General features: G+C 40.7%; 3 protein-coding genes across 4 annotated transcripts; all 3 read left to right on the top strand.

The window, feature by feature from the left end:
* Window positions 1-812: 812 nt before the first annotated feature.
* LOC134868169 (AN1-type zinc finger protein 5-like) lies at window positions 813-6,379 on the top strand. 2 transcript variants are annotated; one of them, XM_063889097.1, is made up of 6 exons: window positions 813-1,123; window positions 3,411-3,595; window positions 3,686-3,833; window positions 4,036-4,121; window positions 4,289-4,417; window positions 5,043-6,379. In XM_063889097.1, exons 2-6 carry the CDS (start codon window positions 3,439-3,441, stop codon window positions 5,189-5,191), a joined length of 669 nt encoding a protein of 222 aa, XP_063745167.1. In that variant the 5' UTR covers window positions 813-1,123; window positions 3,411-3,438; the 3' UTR covers window positions 5,192-6,379. The 2 variants fall into 2 exon arrangements, with proteins under 2 accessions (XP_063745167.1, XP_063745166.1); XM_063889096.1 differs by having other exon boundaries at window positions 815-1,128.
* A 4,090-nt stretch (window positions 6,380-10,469) lies between these two features.
* tmc2a (transmembrane channel-like 2a) lies at window positions 10,470-18,697 on the top strand. The gene is given in 21 exon segments (XM_063890044.1): window positions 10,470-10,497; window positions 11,388-11,426; window positions 11,517-11,964; window positions 12,584-12,739; window positions 12,903-12,993; window positions 13,083-13,164; window positions 13,260-13,366; window positions 13,461-13,559; window positions 13,645-13,787; window positions 14,541-14,688; window positions 14,852-15,040; window positions 15,317-15,496; window positions 15,920-16,078; window positions 16,383-16,511; window positions 16,669-16,736; window positions 16,887-17,126; window positions 17,558-17,645; window positions 17,647-17,684; window positions 17,942-18,020; window positions 18,275-18,386; window positions 18,471-18,697. Coding segments are annotated over 21 exon segments (2,850 nt in total).
* Window positions 18,698-20,717: 2,020 nt separating this feature from the next.
* LOC134868167 (annexin A1-like) lies at window positions 20,718-25,358 on the top strand. The gene is made up of 12 exons (XM_063889094.1): window positions 20,718-20,834; window positions 20,933-21,011; window positions 21,487-21,592; window positions 21,709-21,803; window positions 22,309-22,422; window positions 22,686-22,776; window positions 23,003-23,139; window positions 23,503-23,596; window positions 24,023-24,118; window positions 24,755-24,813; window positions 24,905-25,027; window positions 25,156-25,358. Exons 2-12 carry the CDS (start codon window positions 20,943-20,945, stop codon window positions 25,210-25,212), a joined length of 1,041 nt encoding a protein of 346 aa, XP_063745164.1. The 5' UTR covers window positions 20,718-20,834; window positions 20,933-20,942; the 3' UTR covers window positions 25,213-25,358.
* The last annotated feature ends 783 nt before the right edge of the window (window positions 25,359-26,141 follow it).

Here is a 26,141-nt window from a genome sequence, read left to right as displayed (position 1 = left end):
CAGATGTACTGTACACCTGTTCTCATTGTTGTCATATTATATGGTGTTTCTGTGCGTGTTTGTTATTCACAGTTTTTAAATACTGTTTGTTGTTTTACTTCATTCTTATTTATTTTGACATGTTTATGTGTGAACCATTATACACTAACGTGAACTCCTTGCAATATACTGATTCTGATTCTTATAAACCCCAGATTACACACATTTTTCATTGGTAAAATGTCAAGGGTTATTTCCACTACTTATTCTTGCCATTACACATACGTTACATACACATCAATACCACATACAATACATACCATACAAAATTGTGTTTCTGACCCCCTATTTGAATATAGGTGTGAACATAGCAGCTTTGATTTGTGTTAATTATGGTCAATATGTGAAATTAGTTGATCATTTAGGGTCACTATCATGAATAGTCTGGTGCTTGTTTTATGGTCATTTTATAGATGAGTTGTTTGTGTTTTGTGCTGTTTTTCTGGTCTGTCTAGTTTTTCATGTATGTAGGATTGTCCCTTACTCTGAAGACAGTCAGTTTACATGTCTATGGGAAGATAACTGGACATAGAACAACATACAACATGCATACTAATTGGCAATCAAAGCTCAACCGTGAGAGTACAGAAATGTCATTGGGGAATCTGGAGGATGCAATGAGCATTTGAAGGCAACACCAAGCACCACAGCCTCTCAGACTTGTTTACTTGGATCCACAGACAGCCAGCCTGCGTTGACCCTTCCTGCTTACACGAAGCTATATGTTTAGTTGCTGGAAGAAGGAGATTTAACGGTTCAGTCATAATAGCCTGGAATCTTTCGTGGCTAACTTCCCACACCCCAGCCTTCCAATCAGAGGGTCACAATTTCCGTGACGTCCGCCGGAAAAGGAGAGGACACGAACGCAACACGTAAAACAAAACAGATGCCACCACAAATCACCGACAGAGGACGAGAGAAGCCACCACTGCTCCCAGGCGGAGTGGAGTCTATTTTTGGGAGACGAGACTAAAAAGAGAGAAACAACAACGTACCTAGACGGCCCTAGTCAGCAAGAATCGAGATTAACTTCGTTATTCTGTAAATCGAAAAAGTTTCAAGGCAAGAAAACAACGTTTCTCTGGTAAGGTGAGTTGGCTTGCTAATGTTAGCATACGTGGTTGTTTGTGAAGTTTCCGAAGTGATACACTAAGATAAACAGCTTTAATGTACATTATTATTTCATAGTGATTCTCATTTATGTTCATTTAAATGTGGTTGTGTTAGATAGCGAGGATTAAAGCGATGTTACGTTTGGATAACACGTGTAGTAGAACTTTTTCTGGTTGTAAATGAAAAACAACTCGAGCAATTTAACAGCTAGCTGCTAACTTTTGCTATTCACACAACAAGGTTATTGTTTTCTGTCCTGTCCAGTAACTACAAATAAAGACGATCTGTATTTAACACGAACTTGGTTAGCCTTAACAGCACTATTGTAGCTCTTTGTGTGTGTAATATTATCTTGTCGGCTAACTTCTTCAAGGTGTTACGATTATTAGATGTGCCTGTTTTGATACACACACTTATTTTCAAACCTCGTTATAGCACTAATGAAATAAATAAATGTCCAGATACTTAATTTTGTCTTCTTTATACAACAAAGCAAAGCACAGACTCAACAAAGGCAGCAGCAATGCTAATAGTTATTTTTTCTGATTGAGCTTATCTCTAGAATGCTAACCTCTAGCATGCTAACATTAGCGAGATCACGAGAATCAGCTCACACGGTTGTTGTGGCTAACTATCGTTAGCATACGGGCCAAACGATACTTCTAAATAACTACATTTCAGTTTTTGTTGTCGGTTTTTTTACTTTAAACTTTTATAACTCGACTCAGAGGTTATAACGTTCAACCTGCAAGGTGTCATGTAGCAGAGTTGTGTGAAAGAAATACGTTAGCAGCAGCCTTTAGCTTGCTAGCATGACTCAGTGGATTTGTAGAAGTGACACGGCTGTGGCCCGGTGTTTGTCAGGAAGCATCGAAGACAGCAGCCTTTTAAAAATAGTGTTACTGGCTAAAAGCAGCCCAATTGAGCAGTGTTAAGTGAAGCGATGGGTTTATTTATGCGCAGGACAGTTTTAAGTTAACATACTGTCTGTAGCACTACATGTAAAGGTCAGTGAGTGATTAGGGCTTTTGTTTCTGTGATAGACGTGCTCCACTCTTTATGTGATCTACAGGTGTTGTGGAAATGTAGTACCCAGGTCAGAATCTGTGCCCATTTGTCCCATGCAAAACGAAATCTTAAATGTGTAGCTAAACAGTTTGGCAGCCTCTGTCTTCGCTATGTGTTTACAACCTTGGGTATCTTTTAATGGGAGAAACTTACTCTGACCAAGATACACATGTTTGGCACGATACCAGCTCTGTTTACACGGTTCTCGAGGTGGTCTATACATAGATGTGTTCTTACTGTGTTGAAGTAGCACCTTAGATCACAGTGTCACATTGCACTCCCGTGACAGATGAATGCCATCATGGTTCGAGTTAGACTGAAACTGCATGGAGCACTGCTGTGGTTTAGTAATGAGGAAAGAAGACCTCTTTTACCAGAACAGTGTGACTTGAATACTTCCTTTTTTGGTTCTGTCATGTTTTTACTCATTTAAAATAACCCTCCCCTAAAGGGATATCCTCACAACTTCCTCTATTGTAATTGTAAGGGCTGACGCAAGTTCATATTCAGTTGAGTCACTCTTCTTTGTGTCGGATCCATCTAAACATTTAGACTTTGATTACAACTTTTCTTCCCCATCAGCCCATTTGTGAGGAATAGACATATGCAAGAGTTTTTATGATGCATATATAAAGCCATCTTCACGAACGTCACGACTTTGACACAATCAGTCAACGTTCTTCAGAGCTTTTAACATGTCACTGCCTTTTAATGAGATACATAAAACATGTTTTGCATACAGTGCAGAAGACTTGCTTTAAAACAAGATCGGTTGTGATCCCATCTTGTAATCATTGTCCACACTTAGGTCATGTGATGGCACCAGAGCTGTGTAATTTTGGCTGATGGAGAGGTAAAGCTGCCAATAAAGTTTATAGGTGGATTTATCTTGTAAAACAATGAGATTCTGGACACTCGATGCTAACTTTTTGTACCGAAAGTACCAAAAACAATATTTAGCAATAACATGTTTTAAAAGGTATTTAGATAGGAAACCAAGCCCTGCCTTTTATGGCTCGAGTCACATGACCATTGTTTTTCTTTTTTGCGTTGACTACTAAAGTAATAACTAACTGGAGATCTTTTTTTCCCGTCAGTGGTCTACAGCTCTTTTGTACAATATTGATTGATGACCAAATAAGAATGTTTATTGTGTTAAAGTAACACATCGGCTTTGTTTTGGTTTCCAGGTCACCTCACCCTGCGGCAAACTTCAACATGGCCCAGGAGACCAATCAGAGCCTAGTGCCTACCCTCTGTGCTAATGGCTGTGGTTTCTATGGTAACCCTAGGACTAATGGCATGTGCTCCGTGTGCCACAAGGAGCAACTGTCCAGACAGAATAATGGAGGAGTCGGTACTCTGACCGCCGTGGGTAAGACCTGCTGCGCCCAGATGCACACAGGACCTCTCTCCCCCACCCCTTTGTCCGACTCTAACCGGCGCTGACGTTTTCTCCCTCCAGGCAGCAGCAGTGGCCACTCGGTGGAGGCGTGTGCCATCCAGAGGTTAGAGGCCACCCTGAACAATGCTGCAGCCGCCGCAGTCGCTGCTGCTGAGTCGGCAGCAGAGGCCGCCGCTTCTGCAGAGGCTGCCGCCGCCGAGGCTCTCAGGTGAGGGGATGCACCACGGTATATTGTACTGCCCGCAAAAACCAGAAGTAGGTATAATCGGAAGTTTTCGTTTCCACCCACCCCCTCCCCACCCCCCCTACTCCTTAGCAGATAAAGATGGTTTGATTTATGGATGATTCAGTCTGTTTAGTTTCCTGATGTATGACGTTTTTTCAAATTGTCTTCTGTTTATCCTTCACAGTGGGGTGTCAAGTTCCCTGACTGAGATGAGTCTGTCCTGCGAGGAGAACGGAGCATCAGGGGGCAAAGTAGCGCTCACAGATCCAGGTAGGTTTATTTTCAATAAGAATAAACAATACCTGAACATTTCCTGCTTTTCTATTTACTTACAAAGAGGGTTTTAGACAGAGCAATTACTTCCTTTTTACAATGGTGTGCAAATCAGTGTATGTTATTCCTATATACTGAGTTCTTGTGTTTTTGTTTGTCTCTAGTGTTGACTCAGCCCACATCCTCGGCATCTCATCCCTCCACTGCTGGCAGCGAGGAGTCCAAAGCTCCAGAGCCCACAAAGCCCAAGAAGAACCGCTGCTTTATGTGCCGCAAGAAGGTCGGCCTCACAGGTAAGAGACGACACCGATCACTGACTTATTGACTGGGCTGTCTTTTCTGCACAACGCCTTACGGATTTGCTATATAGCACTAGCGTTCTCCGATTGGGTTGTGTGAGGTCCGCTCGGTTGAATGCTAACATAAACAATAGCGTGTTTTGTCGAAGTGTAGGTGTCTTATGAGTGTTAAATATTAATATACAACAAAAGCATTTATTGTATATTAATGATTACTCACTGAGAGGAAGACTCTTAAAGGATCTACGTTGATAATGTCTAGTTATGAAGGTAAATCACCCACATATATTATGAAATGCCACAAAGCCTTCCAAGAAGAAAGTTGAGGCTTAAGTTTTGCCTAAGCTATTATTATTTTACCCGTGGTTTCATTTTAGTCACTTAAATAATTGAAAGCTGCACATTTCAAGTTTTCTGCTGAGGCCATTGAAAAAAAACCAACAACCTAACGTCATGAAACAACCTGCAAGAATGTACATTTCGAAGTGTTGTTACCCCAAAAAAATTATGGAAAAAAAAGGAAGTTGAGCCTCTAATGTCAACATCCTGACACTTCTGCAAGGTTTGTCTACTTCAAGCGCCTTTTTTATTGATCTGACCTGGCTTGTCCTCTTTTCAGGTTTCGACTGCCGCTGTGGGAACCTGTTCTGTGGAATCCACCGTTACTCCGATAAGCACAACTGTCCGTACGACTACAGAGCCGAAGCCGCCAACAAGATCCGCAAAGAGAACCCGGTGGTCGTAGCGGACAAGATCCAGAGAATATGAAGAGGGTTTTCCACTTTGAACACTGGGAGCGACCGGCTTTAAGAAATTAAAAAACTCAAGCCCACCCTTCCTCCTGAAGGACCTGATTCCCCCCTCCCCCTCTCAATTATTTTCCAGACTTTGTCTCCCGTGCATGAAATTTCACGTATATTTTCTGCTTTGTTTTTGTGTGAGTTTAACACTTGGAAATGTGAGAAGATGGAGATTGCTGTCCCGTAAAACTCTGCCTGAAAGGAGCTCGGACCCTCTGGGCCTGTCTGGACTCTCGAGACTTTTACCGCTGATGGCGCCGTCTCAGCCGCGCTTGCTCTCTGCTGGCTTGAGTAGCAAAATGGATATCGTCCCCCCCCCCCCCCCCGTTTCTGACCTCGACTCAACTCAACTCTGTGGGGTCAGAGGTTAACCCCTCCTTACTTATCAGACTTTGGTAAGTTGTTGTCCACCTGTACCGCTTCTCTGTGCCACTGGAATATCGCTGAAGAGACTTTGAAAAGAAAGAAAACTTTATCGCCAGCCCTTTGTGGCTGGCTCGTATTCCTCGCCTCACTGCTGTGGCACTGGTTTGACAGACTTCATTCAACCATTGTTTTCCCCTCCGTTGATCTCGGGCTGAATGCTGTGACCCGCTCTGCGTCCCCAGGATCTGGATAGCAGGCACAAAAAAAAGAAATCCTCTGAAGTCACATGACCATTCAAGTCACCTGACTGTTAAATGTTTTTCTTTTATTTCTCAAAAAGGTGTGTGTGTGTGTGTAAGCTGTGTGTTGTATGACAAGTAGCCTAAACTTGTATTAATGAATATTCAGAAGGGTTTAGCTCCACTAATATGTTCACCTTTTATTCGCTATTGAATGTTTTTCCTTTTTATTTTTAATGTGAGAAGACAAAATTTCATGACATTGGGAGTGTTGGATTGTCGCATACTGTGTGCGTGTGTGTGTGTGTGTGTGGGAGAATACGTTGGATGGCTGGTGTGTGAGTATCGTGTGAGGTGACTTAGACCTGTGGACGTTAGGTTATTAATCATTTTCAGTTGTTTGGTCTGGCTGCTTAATCTGTTTTCTGTTTTTTACCCTTTAGTTATGCAAGTTTGTACAAACATCTTTATTTATATACAGCAGTGTGCGTAATCTTCCAATAATAAAGAATGAATTGTATGATGTAAATAAATTATGTTCACAAATATAAGATCAAGAATTCAATGGCTCCTTCTTTTTGCTTTGAAACAGCCTGACATGAACAGTGAGTGCTTCATTTTTATTATTCTGATCTATTATTTTACCCCGTGGAATTCCTTTTTTTTTTAAGCTTCTGACTGGGGTTTTTCAATAAAACTTTAATCGTCTGTTGCCATAACGTAGGACATCCTAACCCCCAAAATGATTTATACTCTTAACATCAAGGAAACTCATCATACCACAGACATAACCGGGAAACCAGAAAATATCCCAGATCATTATTCTGTATTTTACGAGTTTAATCCTGGAAATCCTGAGTTGTTTCTGGGAGTATCACCTCTCTTTCTCCCCTAATTTCTACTGAAGTGAAGTGAGTAATGATACATTTGTGTGAGCTAACTCTGCTACAGCACTTTATCCGTAAACACGTGAACATGTGGCTCTGCAGGGGAAACTGGATCTGCTGCAAAGAGTGTGACCTTACAACACCCACTCCTCTTTTTCACTATGATGACAGTATGATTACACACACACACACACACACACACACACGTGCATAGTATACTGCTTCATCAGCACGAGCAGCACCATGGACAGGTCCCACCCCTGAGGATTTGTAGAAAAGGTTTTTCTCTGGATAGTTTTGTATATCTATGTAGAAGTTAACACTAAAGCAGAGCTCAGTTCTACTCAGGTTTTGAAGTCTTTTTCGTTATGTCAGTATTACCTAACGTTCCTAGATTAGTTATAGTAGAATTCTTTGGTTTACTCTGATAATGCGGTTCAAATAGTTCAAAAACCATTTTAAATTGCTGTTCTGTTGAGATTACCAGCAATCACAAATCTATCAGCACAGCAGGTTATTACATATTCAAGACAGAGCCAAGATGTGCTTCTTTCATACATTTAATAAGTATTATTTTAATTCGATTATTTCTCAGTATAATTTGTATAACTCGTTGTTTTGTATTTTGAGAATTGTAATGATTTAAATCCTTATCTACCATTTTAGCTATTTCTAAAATGCCTAAAACAATGCATATTTAATATTCAATAAATGCACAATGACCAGACAAGATTAAAAAGAACATATTTTAAAGATACAACAAACAAATCAAAACAGAACAAAGTGTTAAAAGTAAAAATAAGCACACTGTTGTCTTGATTCTCTCCTTAAGGTTATACTCTCAGACCTTTTGCTTAGTATATAAACAATAAACTACAAGTGAAGTTATCGCTGCACGGTGATGAAACTCCAAAGGTGATTTCAGAAACTGAAACTCAGAATCTGATACCATCTTTATCATTCAGTTTTGAAATCTTTCCCAATTGCTGCACTCAGTCCTCCCTGATCGTGTGAAACCAAAGAGGAATATGTAAGATATATCAATATATGAATTCAGTAAAACACTGTTATGCCAAAGTAGTTGTTCAGTGTCAATTTACATTTTCTTTTCTAGACCAGCCACTAGATGGTGTTACAGACACTACTAACTCTCCAGCAGTGGCTCAGTCAGTAGGGGCTTGGACTGGGAATCCCAGGGTCGCCGGTTCAAGTCCCCAAACAGACTTGAAATATGGAAAGTGGACTGCTACTTGGAGAGGTCCCAGTTCACCTCCTAGGCCTTGCTGTGGTGCCCTTGAGCAAGGCACCGGACACCTCCAATCCCCCCTCCCCATTGCTCCCCGAGTGCTGCACAACAGCTGCCCACTGCTCCTAGTACTAGGATGGGTTAAATGCAGAGGACCAATTTCACTGTGTGTGCTCTGCTGTGTGCATGTATGTGACTTATAAAGCGGGTTTCATCCTCCGATTCTATCTCTAGACACATAATCCCATTTCCAATTTGTAGCATGAAAACAACAACTCAAAATATGAATGTAGTTTTTAACAAAAGGTTCACTTAACTCTGGGAGACAAACTCAATAATTAAAAGTAAATACAGACCATTCAAATGTCAACTTTGTGAATAAAGGTAGAATTTTTGTTAAAGTTCATCAGGAGTAACAACCCTTACACACACACACACACACACACACACACACTCTGTTGACCTCTCCAGCAAGACACGATCCATTAACTTTTAACTGGTCATACATGTTTCATGGTGGTCACGCATGAAATATTGATTTAGAAACATGTGATGGGTTTTCAGACATGCGGGTGTTTGGAAATGCGTGTCATGAACACCAATGTGTCCTGAGTTGATGAAAAATTGTGAATTCTTGCTGTGAAGTTTTTTTCTAACTACTTCCCTGCAGAGGGTGCACTCAGGGCATTCAGCACTTTAACTAGGTGGGTTAATTATACAAAAGAAACCAATACGATCAATGATGGTAATAATAATGACTTATAGTAGGAGTTCTCGTCTCATCTGTTCATCCACGTTTAAACTTTTCAAAATATGCATTTGCTTTAATTATATGTCATCTAATAGCTTAATAAGGCCAGTTTAGGTTTAGTGCTCTAAATATGCTTTACCAATTGTACAATTAACAACTAGGGGTCACCATTTCACCTCATAACTAAATCATTACTAACACCTGACTGATGAATGCCTGCTGCTTTTATGGGTCTTAAAAACAGCGGTTGCTAAAAAGTGGCTAAATGACAGTACTAAACCTCATCTCATCGAACGTTAGCCGCCTTTAGCTTAGCGGTGTTGATGAGCAGCCATGTGACCATCTTGTAGTTTGTTTAAAGCGTTAGTTTTTTACTCTCTGGCGATTGCATTTAGGCTTCAAAAATCGCAAAGTAGTCTTAACAAGTAGAGATATTATTCTGCTGAACAAACCGTGTACGTATCATAAATGTTTGATAGCCAAAGATCTTATTTTCTGTACACAACACTTCTGGCCATATCCTTTACACAGCGCCTTTAAAGACATAACCAGCTCTCTACTTTATCAACTTCTCGCAGAGTAATATTATACATATAATCTTTCTTCGGCTTTTGTTCTAAACAGGTGGACAGGAATGCAGCAGATGTGTTACACCTCCGTCACACTCACGTGTACATCAGCACAGGCCTAAAGAGGTGTCATCTAAGTCTCACCTGCGGGAACCGACAACCATGTAATGGAATCATTTTGGACGTGAAAAATGAGCTCCACTGTATTATTTAATGAGGCACTGAGGTGTTTTTTTGTGGGGTTTCTTGCGCTGCACACACACACACACACACGCACACGCACGCACACACACACACACACACACACACACACACACACACACACACACACACACACACACACACACACACACACACACACACACACACACACACACACACACACACAGGTAGATGAAGAAGATGAGGATAGACCTTTATTGATCCCCTGAAGGGATAATTCAGCTGCTGTTGGCTGCTTTATCACATACTGTGTTTCTAGTGGAAATGCAAACATACGTAGAGGGAAGCTGCAAAGTCCTCTCTGGGTATTTACTGGTGGCCTAATGGGCCTCGCATAGAGAAACCTACACCTTCATTAAATCTTTAGGGCGTCTGACCTTCTTGTGCGTGTGTGTGTGTGTGTGTGTGTGTGTGTGTGTGTGTGTGTGTGTGTGTGTGTGTGTGTGTGTGTGTGTGTGTGTGTGTGTGTGTGTGTGTGTGTGTGTGTGTGTGTGTGTGTGTGTGTGGTCTCCAATGACAAGACGAGTGAGAGTGTCTATCTGCACACAGATGATGATCATTTAGGAAAAACAAAGTAGGACAGAAGAATGAAGGCTAGCTAAATAGAATCACATTGAACGCTAAGAGTCAAATGCTAAATGCTAAATGCTAATATGATATGTGACCTGCAGGTGTAAATCACCACCTATAGGTAGAAATTGTAAAACAAAAATGCCCGTCTCTCGGAGCATAACCCAACCTCTCTGCTCTATAGGCCACAATAGATCACTTCTGGTGTCCAGAATTTACTGCAAATATCCAAATAACACCTGTTGAGAGCGGGTCACATGCAGCAGTTGTCATAGTGACGACAGTGACAGTTACCTGAGTTGGTGCTGGCGTGGAGCCAGGGCAGAGGACAGCCAACCTGCTGAGGACTTGGAGTGGGAGAACGCCGCAGAGGACAGACACTTTTTCATTTTCACCATGCCGAGAAAAAGGGATACGGATGATAGTAAGTTGAAAATTAAAAGACTACAGGATTGACTTTGTAAGCTTCAATGATATAAGTTGATAATGTGTGAGGTTATTGTCTGAAGGTAACAATGTTTATCGTATATCAGAACACATTTTGTAAGATGATTGTGGTTTAAAAATGTACTTCACTTTAGTATATGAACAACAGTTGTCTATTTTGAAAAAGAAACAAAACAGCATTGTTTACTTCAATGCCAGAGCTGTGGTCTGTTTAAAAACGTAGTGTTAGCCTCTGGATCTAAAAAATATGAAGCCTTTGTGGAAGTTGCTTAAAGCTGCATTCCTCTAATGGCCAGTAGGGGGCAATCACCTCAATTCTAAATCAGAATCAGAATACCTCTATTGGGGACATTTACAGTGTTACAGCAAAAGTGAAGATAGAGAAGAAGAAAAAAGAAGTTAAATTAAACACACGCTAATAGTTTACACGCTAACATGCCTACATGACATGTCTTTTTAGCATGTTAGCTCCATTCCTTAGTTAGCACCAAACAACTGCTGAGGCTAATGGGAATGATACTTGTTTTTATTATATTTGGTCATAAACTAAATAAAAGTAAGACCCCTAACATGAAAAGTCATCCATTGTTTATTTTACCTGTCAAAGAAAGTTTGAGTTTTGTTTAAAGCAGATTCTGTCCAGTAGAAGTCGAGATATTTGTCATTTCAGTCTGGAACAAAGGGATAGACTGAGTCACCGACTGATAACCATCGAACTAAGAAATAAGTTGAGAAAATATTTCAGAACATACTCTTTCTTTTTGATGACTAATCGCAGAATTAATTTAAATTGGGTTTGTAGATTGAGGGCTCCTGGCTGGTTAAGCTATCATATTTAATCGTGTTGTTTTGTGCGTCCTTCCTCAGTAAACATAGAGATTGAGGCAGACGAGAGTGACGGTGATGGTGAGTGCACAAAACAGCATGTCATGGAAGTGATTTATTATCTTATAGAATACTAAATTCTGTATTTTCATCGATGAATTTGATCTTTAGATGGCGGCACAAACAAGAGGACGAACAGGAGGCAGGGAGCTGGAAGAGGAGGTGCAAGGGGAAGAGGCCGGGGTAAAAAACCTGCCAGCGAGGACGAAGACGAGGATGATGAGGATGAAGCTCCCAGGGGTCGGAGGGGGGCAAACAAGAAGAAGCCCGTCAAGAAACGTGGCGGTCGCAACAATGATGATGACGATGACAGCGAGGACGAGGCTCCAAAGAAAGGTCGAAAAGGAGCAGCCAAGAAGAAGAAAGGAGGCAAAGCTCAAGACAGTGATGAGGATGACAGTGATGCAGGGAAAGGGAAGAAGGGAAAGAAGGGAGGAAAGAAAGGAGGGAAGGATGAGGAGGACAGTAAGGGTAAGAAGGGGGATGCCAAAGGGAAGGACAAGGGGAAAGACAAGGACAATGACAAGGACAAGAAGAAGAAAAAGAAAAAGGATGACAGGTAAGCAGTCATATACCTACACAACTGGTGAGTAAATGGAGGTCCAAATGACCTATGTATACAGCATAACAGTGCTCAGTCATTTGCATGCTTATATAGCTTTTAGCTTTTGATATTTTTGTGCATGAGTGGAGGTTTTGTCTTAATGCAGTAGTCGGAGGGGTTACCAAAATCACCCTGAGTTAGCCTCTGGAGAACAACAATATCCTTGCAGTTATTTGACACATACAAAGCTGGTATTTGGTCGGAGGATTTGGCTTGAATTCACTTGAATATGCTTTAAGGTTTATCATCTGGGGAACTTGAATCTCCACAATAAACCACAATTCATAGTCCCCAGAGGATAAATCCTACAGATTTTACTGATCTCCTGACTTATTTTTTAGCACAATTATGAAGTTGACAATTTTGGTTTTCAATGAGACTTTCAAAAAGCAGTTCAACTATTAAAATGTCCAAGATTTAGACTTATTCTGTTTTAAGTGCTAATTAGCAAATGGTTTCATCCCTGTACGTATCCTTACAGTAAGGCGAGCTTGGTTGTAGAAACTAAAACTTCTTTGTTTAGTATGAATATCTTTTAGTATTTCACAGTTGTTGTCTGCCTTATCTCTTCCAGTTCTGATACTGATTCCAACACCAACTCTGAAGAAGAGGAGTCCATGTCAGAGGGAGAGATGGCCCGGCTGATGGAGGAGGTGGAGGAGAAGAAGAAACTGATTGCCACCATCAGGAACAAACCATGGAGGATGAAGCGGAGGCTTGTACACCTGAAGTAATCTCTCACACCTCTCTTGGTTTCACGCTTTTCAAAATAAAAGTTATTCGCCGAACACAATTGACATGATAGTAAATTGAATGCAGGAATAAAAATCTGGGGTCTTTTTACCACATTTTAATCTGTCAAGTAATATATCTTATTTCAATGTTTTCCACAGGGAGGCTCAGGAATTCGTTGATAAGTTTGAAGGAGCTTTGGGCAAAGGAAAAGGCAGGAAGTGGTACGCCTACAAAGTGATGATGACAAAGGCAAGGCATCCAAACTTCTATATTTTATTTTTTTGCTTGTGTGTCTGTTTTACTTATTTAATCATCCATGTTTTTCTTCTAAATCCCAGAAATGGATCAAGTTCCAGAGGGATTTTGAGAACTTCAGAACTGCCTGTATCCCCTGGGAGAGGAAGATCAAAGAGGTGGAGAGTAAGTCATGTAAACAGCACACTGCTGTGTTCACCAGCTGAACAGCAACCTCCAGTGGACACAAGCTAAATAAAAAACCTCTCTTCTGTCCTCAGGTCACTTTGGATCATCTGTGGCTTCTTACTTCATCTTCCTGCGCTGGATGTACGGCATGAACCTGGTCCTTTTTGGTTTCACTTTTGGACTGGTGGTCATCCCTGAGGTGAGATGATGTAGAAGAAGGAGTAGGAAAGCATACCTGGAGAGTGATATTTAAAGTGCAGTTCATACAATATATGTTACTACTTATTTCCCAGGTTCTGATGGGCCTTCCCTATGGCTCCATTCCCAGGAAGACTGTACCGAGAGCAGAGGCGGACACCGCTCAGGACTACTCTGTCCTCATGGATTTCAATGTGAGTGTGATATGAACAGCAGATGAACATTGATATTAAAGGAAAATGAAAAAGGAAAACTTTAAAGCCCCTGTTCTCTTCTCAGGGTTACTGCAAATACTCAGTCCTGTTCTACGGATACTACAACAACCAGAGGACCATCGGCCTGCTGAAGTTCAGGCTGCCTCTGTCATACCTCATGGTCGGGATCGGCACCTTCGGATACAGCCTGATGGTCGTGATCCGCACGTGAGTCTGCAGCAGTGACCAGCTCTGGGGATATGGTTATATAAATGGTCTTTTATATAAATGTATTATCTTAGCCTGGATGCTTCAACTACCTCTGAGCGCCTTAATACTGTCGTGGTGAACAACCAAGCTCAACTTCTGAGCTGGTCATTTGAAGCGATTGAGCTTGGAAATAAAACAATTAAATTAAACATTTTATGTTGGCAAGAAGCAAGAAGCAACATGTTTTGAAGTGTCCCCACAGCTTCATTTTGAAATGTTCGATCGACCTATTTTTAGGAAAAATAATCGGACATTTTTAAAAGTCGACAATTAGAAAAAAATCCAGAAATTTGAATAAAAGTCAGATCTTTTAGGAAAAAAGTGATAATTTGCAGAAATACTCAGAATTTCAAATACAAAAAAAGTTTGAAAATAAAATCAAAAGGAATAAAAACTTGGGAGACAAAAAGTGTAAAAGAAGATGATTAGGACCACATGAAAAAGGACTTATAGTGGGACATTTTTAAAAGTCGACATCTTGAAAAATAAGTCAGATATTTTGGAAAAAAGGTCAAATTATTTTATGAAAAAGTGATAATCACCAATATGTCGTTTTCAATTTTTAAAAGTAGTTTAAATTATTGATTTTATCCCAGAATCAATCATTTGATAGGCTCATTGATTTAGGCATACGTTTAACCTTCAATCGCCCTAATATGCCATAGTATACATGCCTGATGAGGTTATTATTATTGTACTATTTTTTTTCAGAATGGCCAAGAACGCTGATGTCGGCGGAGGAGACGGAGACGAAGGAGAGTTCACATTTGCCTGGAAGATGTTCACCAGCTGGGATTACCTCATAGGCAACTCAGAGACCGCTGACAACAAATACGCCTCCATCACCACCAGCTTCAAGGTAACCATTAGCAACCACAATATAAGTAACATCTGTACAGTTCTTTCAACACACCTGTATTGTGTTTGAGCCACTGCTAAACCCCTAATGCAGTCAATGTCAGTTTAAGTTCCACTTACTACTCAATGTAAATCCTTTCGGTCCTTGTTCCTGACAAGAACAGGAGTCTATTGTAGACGAGCAGGAGAACCAGAAGGATGAGAACATTCACCTGCGGAGGTTCCTCAGAGTCCTGGCTAACGTCATGATCACGTGCAGCCTCGGCGGCAGCGGGTACCTCATCTACTTTGTAGTGAAGAGGTCTCAAGAGTTCGCCAACAGGGACGACCTCAGCTGGTACGAGAAGAACGAGGTAATGTTGTAGCTCACCTTTGACTAAATTAAGGGTAAAGAAAAGACTGTCCATCAATCACATGCTGCTCAGTAGAAAAAACAGTCATGATATCACTAAAAAAACCGTAAAGTTAGAAGGGGTGCTCAGAGATTTAAATAAAAATCATGCCAGAGGTGTTTATGTTATCTGGAAGAGACCAACATACAGGAACAACAACATGAACTCCCATGTCGTTTTTTGTTTGTTTAAAGATGTAGTTTTTTGTCTTTACTATGTTATTGTTAATTGGGACAGTTGGAGATCATCATGTCTCTGCTGGGTCTGGTGTGTCCTCCTCTGTTTGAGACCATCGCTGAGCTGGAGGACTACCATCCTCGAATCGCCCTCAAGTGGCAGCTCGGACGCATCTTCGCCCTCTTCCTCGGGAACCTCTACACCTTTCTGTTCGCCCTGTTTGACGAGGTCAACAACAAGGTATAGTACCATAGTGTGTGTGTATATCCATCAGGTCTCTTTCCAAGCTGACCTGATGGACAATTTCCAGACACTGAAACTGCATTGAAAAGTATGTGCCAATGGTACATTTATTTTAAAAATGTGAGCGTGTGAAACCAAAATTCATTTTCAAGTTGAATACAGTAACAAACATAGTTATTTTAAACCTAACCATGATGTTTAACTACATCTGAAAGAGTTGTTTTGTTTGTCTGAACAGGCTTTCTGCCAGAAAAGCCACCTTAAATGTCAACCCACCACGTCTTGAGTTGTTGTGGCTGTTAGCTATTAACTCTTATCAGCAGGTGGTCTTGAGTATTAATTATTGACTGATAAATGACCAAAGGAATGAGTGAATTGCCACTTGTGCCACTGTTGACTGGTTCACTTTGTGCCCCGTAGCTGGAAGAAGAAGGGGCCATTAGGAATGCTAGCCTCTGGGCCATGAAGGAGTACTACGCCAACTACACGCGCATGCTCAACGACAGCAATTCCACCCCCCCTCCTATGCCCCCTGCTGATGTCATCAGAGGACCCTGCTGGGAGACCGCCGTCGGAATAGTAATGATGACTGCTAATATCAGTTTTGTTTAATGATTTACATCAAGACAATTGCTAATCTGCTGGCTGTAGACAGGGCGTAATGACCACTACAGCCTCTTGTGGTGGAAAGGAGTATTACAACAGAAAACACACCAGAATATTTGGTCTCTCAGGGCTTCCGTACTTATAGACAAGCTAAAATTAGTGTGCCAATCTGAAAGCTGTGTAAGAATGAAAATAAAAAGATGTCTAATATGCTGCTGGACAAACCAAACGCACCCCTGATTTCCCCCTTTCCCCTCCCTGAAACTGTATCTTCCAGGAGTTTGTGAAGCTGACAGTGTCGGACATCCAGGTGTCCTACCTGACCATCCTGATAGGAGACTTTGCTCGAGCAGTCATCGTTCGCTTCCTCAACTACTGCTGGTGCTGGGACCTGGAGGCCGGATTTGTGAGTCTCACAACTGAAGCATTTTTATATAAATAGTTGGCTTTGGGTGTGTCTAAGTTATGCCTGATTCAACAGTATCTACAGTCAGCAATGGTCGTAAAAGCCCTGATCCGTGCATCAATAGAAAATAGTAATCTTTGTCTCTTTTCACTTCCAGCCCTCTTATGGAGAGTTTGACATCAGTGGAAATGTACTTGGGTTGGTCTTCAACCAAGGGATGATCTGGTACGATCTTTATTTGAACTTGTGTCCATGTTTATATGTGTGTATAAGGCCCAGTCCATTCGTACACCAGTATTTTTTAACTTAGGCTACACACACACACAAGCTGGTGTCTAGTGCTAATACATTAATTAACGTGCTGGTGTTTTTCAGGATGGGTGCGTTTTATGCTCCTGGGCTGGTTGGCATCAACGTGCTGCGCCTCCTCAGCTCCATGTACTACCAGTGTTGGGCTGTTATGGCCACCAACGTCCCCCACGAGAGAGTCTTCAAGGCCTCCAAGTCCAACAACTTCTACATGGGTCTGCTGCTCCTCATCCTCTTCCTCAGTCTGCTACCTGTCGTCTACACCATCATGACCCTGCCACCTTCATTCGACTGTGGACCCTTCAGGTAACACAAGCACAAAACTCAAGTGTCAACAAGATACGGTGTATGAGTAATGAAAAGGGGGTCTGACTTAAGTTTTGGGGCAAATTGTCAGTAAGGAAAAAGGGACTGCTGAGTGAAAAAGTGTCAAAAGGTGAATGAGTTTAGTCAAGTTTGTTTGTGACTCAGAAGTTGTGCAAATTGGCATTCACACAAACACACCAACACACCCAGAAATTTGACTTTCATGTCAAATTTCAACCCTCTATGGTAAAACTGTGGTTGCTAAAGGTTAGGGACATTTTTCTGGGCCGAACAACAAACTACCTAGAGAACAGCTGGTAGCAACTTAAAATATGCAATAACTTAATGAGTTAAAGGAGCATAGTTAGGAATGAGTGTGTGCAAATACACATACACACACACATAAATATTCCCTATGTGGATGTTTGCAGTGGGAAGCCGAAGATGTTTGATGTTATCATGGAGACGATCGACCTGGACCTGCCTGCATTCCTGGGGACGCTTTTCAGCTACGCGGCCTAACCCAGGCCTCATCATACCAGCTGTACTGCTCATGGTGTGAGTGTTGAGGAGACGCCTTCGATCACACACATCAACCCTAACCCTCCACCTAACATTCACCATTGTAATTAAATGCATAACACAAAACCTTGACCCTGGCCTAATTCATACCTGAATCTCACACCAAATTCTCCCCTTCAAACAGGCCTTTGATATTACCATTCGATGTTGCAGAAGTAAATTGTTGGTCTACACACTCTAGTCCTGCTAGAGTGTGGGTCTTTGCAACAAATCATGTTATATTTCTTTCACAGACTGGCCATCTACTATCTGAACTCAGTGTCTGAGGCCTATCAGAACTCCAACATGGAGCTGAAGAAGAAGATGCAGATGGTAAGCAGAGAATGGGAATAAAAGTAAGGTACACTGTGGAAAATTGTACACATGCAGGATCAGGACACTGTGTTAGGGTGAGAGTGCTAGGGATGGCATATGTGTAGCATAAGTGACCAAACATGTAACATGACATTTGTTACGTGCCTTCTCATGATGTTTTCTCTCTTGTTAAATGTTTCTGAATGTCTTGCATTTCTCATTTTTTCTTTCCACCCCCCTCTTTCTCTCTCCCGCCATCTCTGTCGGCCTAGGCTCGAGATGAAGAGAAGAACCGGAGGAACAACACGGACAGCACAAACCAGGTGATGAAAGACCTGGAGGACCTGCTGCCTAACAATTCCCTCATGCCGCCACCCGAGCCTGGTCAGTAAACACCTGTGGCCGAATTCACAAACATTAGACATGTAGATATTCAGCTGACTCGTCTCTTTTTATCTGCTGAAACAGAAAAGCCACCAGAGCCGGAATCTAGGTCAACTAAGACCAAGCCGGGGTCCGCTGGTAAAGGCGTTAACCTGCAGAAAGATGTGGCTCTGGCATCGCCCAACCCCAACGCTCGAGGGCCGGTGAACCGGTCGCCTGGGCCGAGGGGAGCTGGACCGGGTCAGGGTCCTGGCCCCGGTCCTGGTCCTGGACGGGGTCGAGGACGTGGTAGAGGGGCCCCTCCGAGATAACAGTGTTCCTGCAGGCTGTGTTCATGCCTCATATCATTTTACAGCTGGAGACAAATAGGCACAACAACAAGGTGTTGACACTAAGTGTGGCATTTCAGTGACAAGGTCCTTCATTAGGTCTACATATTTCCTTACTGACAAGTTCAAAGAATACTGGAGGTCATTATTGAAAAGTACAGCTCTATAAACTGTTACCTACAGTCTTGTTGTGCAACACAGTGCTGTAAAACAACAATTTGTCTTGAGCAAATCATAATTGGAGAAGTGTGCTCTGGTTTCTGCCCATACCGGTCTAAAGTCAGGCAGACACTGTGCTCTTTGTGAAGTTTATATGTCTTCAACAATCAATTCTGCATGGCCACCTCTGCTACTTATATGTTCATGATGCATGGATTAATTGATTGACCACCAGGTTTCTCACCAAACTCTTTTCCAGGGTCAATTCCAATAACATTTATTCAAATAAGACAAATGCATCCTTAACAATGTTGATAAGAATCACAGTATTATTTTAGAAGAAGACGATAAGCCTCTGGGGGAAACGGCAAATAATTCTAGGGCCTTGACTTCCTCTTCTGTGAGTTGGTCCGATTAGTGACGTTAGTTAGCAGAATTAATTGTTGGAGTTAGGAGAAAACCAGATTGTTTCGCAAGAAGACAGTTAAAAGCTAATTAAAAGCTTAAAGGTCATCATAAGATTGCTTACGGGTTCCCAGATTGCATTGCGGCGAATGTGTTCGACATTGCACTGGATTCAACCAATGCTTGCTCAAATGTAATTTGCCAATACTTCTCAAAACTCAAACAGAAGCCAGAGCGCTGTGGATACATAAATATTGTCCACCGTGCCTACTATTTATAGAGATGTCAGTTTAAGCCACAGTGGGTGAATTGCCGTCTGTACAGTGTCTGCTTGGCTTTATGGGATCAAGGTCGTAGGGTAGCTATTGGTCTCTGTGGACTAACATTATTTACACATGTCCAGATGACTCCTCATGTATTTCCGCGTACATTAACAACACATACAGAAACATGTTATTTATTGGGAGTGTCTACTGTTTTTTCTTTTACTTGTAACTCATGGTATGAATCTGACTTTAAATAAAGTTTAACATCTTTTAATAACATCTTTGTAGCATCTCAGTTTATATACATTAGCATTGTAATTTATCCTGCATTCATTTAATTAAAAAGTTCATTTTCTTTATTTTACATGACTTGTTTGCGTATAGCCACACCAACACAACTCCTTACTTTTCTGTTGATGGTTTGATTTCTTAAAGTCACTTTGTAAGAGTAGTCCACTGATTAAGCATTGCACTCTGATAAAACTGTCAGAGCACGACGGACAAGTACAAAAAATAAATACCAAAATCAATGCAACAGAACCAGAGAAAACGTTCAGGTGTGTTATGCTAGTAGCTAATGTAGCTTCAATGCTAGCTACAATAAGAGATCAAATACTGTGTTCTGAGAAAAGTACAGTTTTTTGTGGAGTCTGGTGGCTTTGGGAACATAGATAATGGCTATGGACTTTGACAGCAACGTAGGGATAGAAATATGTTAAATATAGCATACACCTTCAACTGTTAGCATGCTAACTTCTTTAGGTGGCTAATACAAGCCTAGCTGCTGCACCCATCCGCAGCAATACATTTCTTAGCCTCTGAGCTGCCACTCCTGTATATACTATCCCTTTAAAAGAAAATGTGGCTTGTCAGGTTTAGTCATTTAATTATGCAAAAACATCAGTGTGGAGTCCCAGGAGGTCATTATTTAGGAGTGTCTACCTCACCATGCTCCACATAAACTGCAGTCAGCTTCATCTTAGTGGTCACCATTTCCTCCTCCTGGGAGAAATAAGTTGTTTAATTTAAGGGTGAAGTGCTTTTCAAGCTTACAATACATGCTTTTACAGAAGAGTAACCCAGCCTGTTTGGAGCTCTGACTGTCACCCTGCAGGAATGTTGTCTTTGAGAGGTGGCATGTGATTGGCTGATCCCCTGCAGGTGCATACAAACCTGTCTGAATATCATCTGCATAAAGAAGGGAGGGGACGCTGCAGAGTGAGTTAAATACTGCACCTGACACATGAGAACTAGAAACTTGGGTGTGAGCATCGTCTACAGTAGCACAGGTGAGATTTTTTGGGATGGTTAAATAATATGTATAACTATTTAAACCAGAGTTAACTTCTTTACTTCCTATTTCATGTTTAATCTTTTAACTTTTCAGCCAAGTAAACATGTCCTTCTTCAAGAAAATCTTCAAAAATGCCTTTCCTGACAGAAATCCAGGCAAAGACACAGTCGTAGTGAGTATCAAATCTGATTATTGACATGGTGTACATCTTGTTTCCTCTAAATGATTGCTCAGATTTGTTTAGGTAGGCTGTATGAGGCACTTGTCAAAGTCAGTGTAACGGCAGATGGGAGTCGGTACGCTCCCAGTTTGGGTGTAACTTGGAAACAAAACAATGTGGACGCAACAGAACAACATTTTTAAGATGTCTAAGGAAAGCTAAACAATATTATATTAGTTTAAGTGTCCTGAACTATCTCTTTCAGTGTCTTAAAATGAGCATTTGTAGTTGTATGTAAAATGACTGTGTCTGTATCTCTGTCAACCATCTCACCTCTATTTCTATCGTCGTATATCTTTGCCGTTATTCCTGTAACTCTGCCCTGTAATGATCATCCTAAAGATTGATTGATCTGAAGCTTTGAATTCCTAGTGCTTTACAGCAGCTTGAGTTATTAAAACATCCACATGTCTGCCTGTTGTTCCAGGTAAAGGGTAAGCCCAAGCCTAAGTATTATGGAACAGTCGTCCCTTATCCCAACTTCAATGCCAGCAGTGATGCTTCCACTCTACAGAGCGCCATTGAGAAACACGGTGTGTGTTCACTCTGCCATAATCCCGATGAGTTTACTCTGAAAACACACATCTTTCAAGCTTCTACATTTCTGCAGGGCTTTACAGTAAGCTAAAGTACATCTTGTCCCTCACAGAAGTGGACATAGAGGTGATCATTGCAGTCCTGGTGAAGAGGAACAATGAGCAGAGACAGAAGATCAAAGTAGTTTATGAAGCGTCCACGGGCAAGGTAAGTTATACATATATTAAGTGATACATCAGCAACAAGAAGAGCACAAATAAAAAAAATAAGGCCACATTAAAGTTCCAGCACACCTCTTCTTTACTTGAATATGTAAATTTGCATCTATCTATCTATCTATCTATCTATCTATCTATCTATCTATCTATCTATCTATCTATCTATCTATCTATCTATCTATCTATCTATCTATCTATCTATCTATCTATCTATCTATCTATCTATCTATCTATCTATCTATCTATCTATCTATCTATCTATCTATCTATCTATCTATCTATCTATCTATCTATCTATCTATCTATCTATCTATCTATCTATCTATCTATCTATCTATCTATCTATCTATCTATCTATCTATCTATCTATCTATCTATCTATCTATCTATCTATCTATCTATCTATCTATCTACCTACAATAATACAACCTCAAACACACACTTCAATAATGGCCATGTTTGTAATGTACCTTCATGCTCGCTCTTTCTTGCAGAGTCTGGAAAAGGCTCTCAAGTCGGCTCTGAGGTCAGATTTAGAGGACGTTACTCTGGCTCTGCTCATGGATCCCCCTCACTTTGATGCCTATCTGCTCAGGAAGGCCACAAAGGTAAATATCAGTGGTCTATACACTAAATGAGATTATTTCCAAATATTAGATCTCCAACATCCTCCTAATTTCCCTGCTTGTTCTGTTTCTTGCTTTAGATTCTGAGATTATTGCTGTGTTTTTTTGTGTTGTGTTGTGTTGAGTTCTATCACTTTTAAATGCTTCTATAACTCGTTATTTATAGTTATGTTTAAGGACTTTTAAACGCATTTGATGTACGTAGATATTGGCATTCCTAGCTATTCTATTGCTGTATTCAAAAGGGTTTCGGCACAAATGAAGATGTCCTTGTCGAGGTTCTGGCAACAAGATCCAACCAAGAGATTCGAGAGATCAAGAGGGTCTTCAAACAAGGTTTGGACTGAGTCAATGTTTAACTCTGTTATTAGTTGGGGAACATGCTGAGTTCTGTATGTAACATGCTAGGTATTTAACTGAAATTCTTGAGGATGTTTTTGGTGAGTGCAACATCCCAACAAAACTGAATTCCTCGACAGTGTTGCTCTGTAATCATGAGTCTTCTATGCCTGAACAACAGTTGCATTATCTTACTGCAATGTCTCCTACAATTGTCCCTTAGAGTACAAAAAAGACCTGGAGGAAGTAATTAAGGATGAGACCAGCGGGGACTTCACCACAGCCCTACTGGCCCTGTTGAAAGCACAAAAAGATGAGAGTGTGGAAATCGACAATGATCTGGCCCGAAGAGACGCAGAGGTAAAATCTGGGGGAAAAAACCTTTTAGATAATAAGGCCTGCATAATTTGAAAGGTCCCATGAAGAAACAATCAACTTCCCTTCATTAACCCTCACACAAACATATTGAAGGGATGACAACATCCGTAGAATCCGGTGTGCGCACTGTCTGGAAATTTCATACATCACCTATCTGTCAGAAGTTGTGTCTTACCTGCTTGAAATACTGTCGCCTTGTCAGTGCATAAAGGAGGCATGACACTTCCGCACTCACGTACCCTGCTTGTTTTTTTGTCCTGGTGTTTGTTGGAGGATTTCAGCATCATTCAACATTGATTCAACATCAACATTAAGTAATGGCGTCCCACTGTTTTGTACCCGCAGATTCTGTTCGAGGCAGGTGAGAACCACAAAGGAACCAATGTCTCTGCCTTCATCGACATCCTGTCCAAACGCAGTGGGCCGCAGCTCACCAAGAGTAAGTGTTGAAATATTTTTGAGTTTCAGCTGTTAGGTTTGACTCATTGGGAGGCTGAACACATTCACACCTGGAGAACCGGTGGAACCACACTTTTTTGTAGCAGGTGGAACACACCCAGCAGTGTAGTAATAATGCTGATAATAACAGGGCAGATTTCTTAAAGATAAAAACAGGACTATGAGAGAAGTTGTACTCTGGATGTCGACATTTTATTTTGGATTTCTTTAGACTTTTGTAACAAGTGAAGGTGTACTTTAGCACACATACTCTATATATAGTAAAGCTTATTTAGTACTTTCAATCCAGCCTTTTTAAATTCAAGAACATTTTGAATAAATGCAATTGTTTCCCAACTTTACAATAACTTTTTGTTCCACCTTTCTGTCTTACTCATACATCCTTTTTGTTTGTGTGTTTACCTAGCTTTCCAGCACTACGCTGCTGTCAGTGACATATCATTACCTAAAGCCCTGGATTTGGAGCTGAAGGGAGACATTGAAGACTGTCTCATTGACATTGGTAAGGATTGGTCTTTGGTCCTTGTTTAAATTTGGGTAGTAGTAGTAAGTGCTGAGGATTATAAGGATCTATCTTCTGGGGAGCATGCATGCAATGTATACTTATTCTTTGTAAAAACGTTTTGGCATTCACTTTTTATTCAAGCCTGCAAATTAAAGTAAATAATATGGCATCATTGGGAATAGGGAGGGTCAGATGGTCATGAAAATCATCCAGACATACCCTGCACTCCTAAAGTGTATTTAATGGAAATATGTCCAGTGATTACAGAATATTTCCTGAATGGACTTTTGGACATTGCCAGGCTTGTAAATAATGAGGGTTTAATTCTGCTAAACATAAATAATCACAGTTTTATTGTCAAGTCTGGCAACATGTGGTGTCCAGAAGGAGAACTTGAAAGGAGGGTGATTGCAAAGAACCACGACAATCAAAGGGAGTGCATAAAATCGTTTAGAGCACATATAAACAAAATTACTTCCAGCTGTGATAGGAGGAGAAGCTTTCAGCATGGATAGACGATATGATACTGTCTGCACGTCATGCTCTCTAAAACCTTGTATGGATTTCTTTAGCCTGATCCTCTGCATACTGCATCCTTTAAGCGGGAATGTTTTTTTTCTTTTTGATGTTTAGTAAAATGTTCCTGGAACACACCCGCTGTCTTTGCTGAGAAGCTCCATCTGGCTATGAAGGTGTGTGAATATCTCCTTATTTTTCTCACCATATGTCGGAGTGTGTGTTGTACTATTGCTCAGTGTTTACACCTCTGCTATGTTCTCACAGGGCCACGGCACATGTGAGGACACACTGATCCGGGTGATGGTGAGCCGCTCTGAGGTGGACCTAAAGAAGATTATTGAGGAATACAGGGCCATGTATGACGTCAGCCTACAGGAGGCCATTCTGGTAAAATGACACACCTGGAATTATTGCAATATTACTGAATGGTTAAGTCTTTATGCAATATGAGGTTATTTCAATATGACAATATTTCAGCTACATTTTCAGAGTACATATTTGTTTTTGTCTCCCAGATGGACACTAAGGGACATTATGAGAGCGTCCTGCTTGGACTGTGTGGAGCTCACTGAAGTTCTTTGGAAACCACTCTTCTGGAAATGTAGGCCAGTCTTTCCCCTGGATTATAAACAAATCTTTGAAAGTTATGATCAATACCGTGATCAATCTGTTTTATTGAGTTGCTCCCACCAAAAAAATAAAAACATCTCATACGCTTCCTGTCTGCTGTTTATGGATCCTCTTTTTGATTTCATACCTATTATTATTAATTGTTTTTTCAGTACAATCAATTTTTCCATGGCTAATAATTGGTCATAGGCTAACACAATAATAAAAAAAGCTATTTCAACAGCCTTGTTAAAGAGTGCGATTCTTAAATGTGTCATCGAATTGAAATGATGAATTAAAATCAAGGACAAAACTTACATTTTCCCCTTTATTTATTCAAGAACATATGAACATCATATATGTTGTATACAAAAACATCACATCAGGGGTAGACATATAAAGTAATACAAAAATACATAAACTAAATACAATTTCAGATTTCAGATTCAATTAGCTTTGATTGCCTTTTTATTCTTACTGTTTTTAATAGTGCTACTTTTCTTTACCATGGTGTACTTGTCTGCTATTTTGTTTTTTACTCATGGTGTTATTAATAATGTGTGCATATGTAAGTCTATTTTCCTCACTGTATCTGCACTCTCTGCTGTTATAATAATGTACCCGTTGCGGGACAAATAAAGGATTTCTGATTCTGATTTGCTGCTCGATGCTACCTGTTTTGGAAATCAGTGTAACTCTCCACTTTAAATATAGTATGTACAGCTCCGAGAAAAATGAAGAGACCACTCCAAATGTTTCTTAAATCTTTAACTCTACATGTATGGCAGCCATTCCAGTGTTTGTTGAATTTCAACACAGAGAAATATTGTCAGTAGTTTATAGAACACAACTAAAAATAATAATAATAATAATAATAATAATAATAATAATA

Source organism: Eleginops maclovinus, chromosome 8, assembly GCF_036324505.1.
Source record: "Eleginops maclovinus isolate JMC-PN-2008 ecotype Puerto Natales chromosome 8, JC_Emac_rtc_rv5, whole genome shotgun sequence".
Taxonomy (NCBI): domain Eukaryota; kingdom Metazoa; phylum Chordata; class Actinopteri; order Perciformes; family Eleginopidae; genus Eleginops; species Eleginops maclovinus.
Note: the sequence above shows the minus strand (reverse complement) of the source record. Positions and strands in the feature narration are given on the sequence as shown.